Source organism: Sceloporus occidentalis, unplaced genomic scaffold (assembly GCF_023333645.1).
Source record: "Sceloporus occidentalis isolate IW3139 unplaced genomic scaffold, rSceOcc1.0.p SCAF_98, whole genome shotgun sequence".
Classification (NCBI taxonomy): domain Eukaryota; kingdom Metazoa; phylum Chordata; class Lepidosauria; order Squamata; family Phrynosomatidae; genus Sceloporus; species Sceloporus occidentalis.
In genome coordinates, this window is record NW_028317078.1 from 168,160 (window position 1) to 171,820 (window position 3,661).

The window sequence follows — 3,661 nt, forward strand, 5'->3', positions numbered from 1 at the left end:
GCAGCACTAGCCGCGAGGGGTTAAACGGGGGTTCCCGTCACACGTCACTCCGATTCTCTGCTTTCCTGGGATTGTGCTATTCATGAAAATGACTTTTTTTTTACTAATAAATGTGTGTATGAAGCGATAAACAGGGTGTAGTCCAATCAGCACAAAGAAGTTGCTTGACCCCAGGGGTGGCCCCAGGCACGGCCCCACGGTTGGCCCCAGGCGTACGAGGTCCATGAATGAATCAGAAGAATAAAAAGAACATTATCTGTTACATCGTGTCCAGGAACAAACATCACCGGCCCAGAGCAGGCTGGATTCCTGGGATGACCTGCTTGCGCACAGGTGTGGCATATTGTTAAAAGCTGGTGTATGACCTGAGCTGCCAAACTAGACACCCATTACCACCATCTCCCAGCTGCCCTGCAAGGTTCTGCAGGACTATGGGTCTAACCCAGACTTGGCTTGGAATATACCTCACTCGCTGTGCTGCGCTCTGGCATATGCTGCCACATGGTGGTACCCCTAAATCCAGCGGCTGGGGCAGTTACAGGGCGGCTTGTTGTCTTTTCCACTCACACCCCGTCCTGCCGGCTCTTTGTTCTTTCTGTTCTGGAAAGATAACAGAAACGCTGTGAGGGGTATGGGGGGGGGGGTAGATGGGGGAGGCAGAGATAGTCTGGAAGAAAGAGAAATCCATTCCCGCCACTAAAAATGTGCCATGAAACAAACTGCCCCTTTTTTTACCCCCCCCCTGGGGACAGAGGGGCAGATTATTGTTGTGTGCCGGTCCCTGGTCTGCTATCTGAGCTATGAGGTCACCGGCGCTGTGTGTCTGATCACCGCGGGGTCACAGACTCGCTCCGAAACTTTCCACAGCTGCCGGAGAGATGCTGCAGCCTCCTAAATATAGCCGGGCCGGCGAGAGGCTGAGTGGGCGATCTCTATATAAACCAGCGAAGAGACAGACGGAGCCGTCACAGAGACGCGCAGCCGGCAGCCGCACTCTCCGTCTCTCTCGTGTTTCCAGCGCCGAGTCCACTGACTTCAATGAACGTGAAATCGTCGTCTGCCTTCCGAGCGGAGCACAGCTTTCAGCAAAGGTCCTCGTCCAGCAGCAGCGGCGGCCAACCCCGGGAGCCATACATGGACAACAAGCTGGGCATCTTCAGCGATGAGTTTGGGAAGTTCAGGAGGCCCCTCGGGGACCCCATCGGATTCTCAGGCAAGTTGGACGTGGTCTCCAGCAGATAACGTCCTTTTACCACGAAGAGAAGATGTCGAGGCCGATAATTTTGGGTCCATTGAGACCCGATCCCTTCCGGAACCAACTGCTTATTACCTGGGGGGCTGAGGGTTTATTTTCACCTGAAAAGTAATATTTCAATGTCTCGGGCGTTACAGCCGGGTGATGGAGGTATAAAGGTCACGGAGCGGGGCGGCCACGAAAAAGAGTCCCCCGGGTCTCGGGAGGATCCGCTGCTCCATAGAGATGTCACGTTGTGCGTTAGAGTCACGAGTGTTGCTTCTTTTATTCCACATTCTTAGTTTTTAACGTCCTCTACAATCGGGGAGGAATCGCAGCTTCTGACTTCAGCGGGTTTTACTGGCTTCACTTAGGATTTTGGGGACTATGGGGCACATTTATCTGGAAAGCGTCTTCCAAACCCGGCAGCGATGAGCAATCTGCCCCTTAATCAGTGCCTAGAGGGAGCATAGTGAGTAAGCATTGCCCTTCATGTCTTCCTGTGGCCCCTGGCAGGAGCCCCTAGGCTGCTTAATCAGAGGTCCCGCTGCTTCTGCAGAGCTCAGTGTCATGTCCGAGCCGCAGAGCAATACGAGCGGCGGCCGTGTCGGTGACAGAGCATTGATAATGTCACGTAAGTCTGGGTGTCACCGCTGAACATGGAGGTACCCAGGAACTTTAACTAAAGGGTTTACGTGGATAAACCTAGGGGTAGGAAGGTAGATCTCACGCTCCTGGCTTGTCGCGCAGGTCTGGCCGCAGGGAGCTCCTGAAAACGCTGTCTCTCTTCTCTTCACAGCCGGTTCTGGGGGTTCGGAGAACGTGAAGTCGCTGGGGAACACCTACCAGTTTGCCGTGGACGTGAGAGACTTTTCCCCGGAGGACATTATTGTCACCACTTCCAACAATCAGATCGAGGTCCACGCTGAGAAGGTAAGCAGGTCTCGTGGCCACCACCGAGACATCAGGGTTCAAATGCCACGTCTTCCAACAAGGGGGTTAACATGAGACGCACTTCCCCGGCCCTTACCTGTGCGGCTTCACGTCCTGCTGCTTTCGTGGTTCTGTCCGGTTCAGTAAACCCGTTTAGTGTTTAGAGTCCAGGCACCACGAGTCTTCTCGCCACGCAACGTGACCACGCATATGTAATTTTCGGTATATTGAGATATTGGCAACTGAAGACAAGGGGTTTGTGTCACGTGCACTACTTATCAGAGAGAGATCTCCCTTACCGTGGTAACTGTCCCACTTTTACCCCTTGGGCCCCTGTAGTGAGAAGATCCCCAGATGCTCTGGGGAGGCCACATGGCTTTACTGATATTACCCAGGCCTGTAGGATGATGGCAGCCACCATGACTTGAGTCTTTTACTAATAAACGGTGTCCTCCTTCTGCTCCCAGCTAGCCTCAGATGGGACCATCATGAACACCTTCACCCACAAGTGCAAGCTCCCAGAAGACGTGGACCCCACCACGGTTACCTCGGCCCTGGACGAGGATGGGATGCTGACCGTCAAGGCTCAGAGGAACTCGGCGAAGCACACAGACCACATGAAGGAAACGTTCCGGACTGAGATCAAAATCTAGAGGAAAGCCACAGCCGGTGGAGGCCACGCCAAAGAACTGTTTGAGGGTTTATCACAAAAGTTCTTTCTCAAAGGTTGTTACGAAGTTTGTGTCCACTGTCTATGGAGTCACGTAGAGTTCTGAGCACCCCAGGCGTGGCGGTATTAGTAGCTGTGTCTCTCACTAACAATACTCGTGTTTGCTTTCAAAATCCTCACATTGGGCGCGCGTGGAACGCAGCCTCTGCCGGAGCCGAGACTCCACTAAGAACAATCCATAGATAGCGTGGACATTCCAGAAATAACATCTAAAAATAGCCGGTGGACGCGGAGCGTGAAAGAGTCGGGAAAACCATAGAGAGGCAGAAAGAGAACAAGTCTTCGCTTTCATTAAAATAATGATTATTATGTGCAGAATAATAACCGAAATAAATGGTGGAAAACTAAACACAATCATCCTGGCCAAGTGCTCTCCGTGGCCCCGGTAATTCTTCCCCTGAGGCTGAAATGTCGGGTGCATCGCTAGGATTTTACTAATCAGTTGCCACGGGCTGGGCTCTCAGACTCTTTGCATGCTTCTCGGTGATGCTTGTTTGGTTGTTAGGGAGAATAGTAATGGAGGCTGGAGGCTGTGGGGTTGTTTGGGTTGTGGAGACTGTGGGTTGTTTGGGGGATAGAGGCTGTGGGTTGTTTGGTTGTGGAGGCTGTGGGTTGTTTGGTTGAGGATGCTGTGGGTTGTTTGGTTGAGGATGCTGTGGGTTGTTTGGGGGATAGAGGCTGTGGGTTGTTTGGTTGTAGAGGTTGTGGGTTGTTTGGTTGTGGAGGTTGTGGGTTGTTTGCTTGTGGAGGTTGTGGGTTGTTTG

The 3,661-nt window shown here is 52.6% G+C and overlaps 1 protein-coding gene across 4 annotated transcripts; it reads left to right on the forward strand.

The window, feature by feature from the left end:
* Positions 1-1,038: 1,038 nt before the first annotated feature.
* On the forward strand, positions 1,039-2,946 carry LOC149284147 (heat shock protein beta-7-like). Of its 4 annotated transcripts, none has more exons than XM_089497124.1 (3): positions 1,039-1,224; positions 2,054-2,167; positions 2,635-2,946. In XM_089497124.1, the coding sequence occupies exons 1-3, from the start codon at positions 1,039-1,041 to the stop codon at positions 2,818-2,820; spliced, it is 486 nt and encodes a 161-aa protein (XP_089353250.1). In that variant the 3' UTR covers positions 2,821-2,946. The 4 variants fall into 4 exon arrangements, with proteins under 4 accessions (XP_089353250.1, XP_089353249.1, XP_089353252.1 ...); XM_089497123.1 differs by having other exon boundaries at positions 1,039-1,213; positions 2,034-2,167; XM_089497126.1 differs by having other exon boundaries at positions 1,039-1,213; positions 2,034-2,167; positions 2,677-2,946.
* The last annotated feature ends 715 nt before the right edge of the window (positions 2,947-3,661 follow it).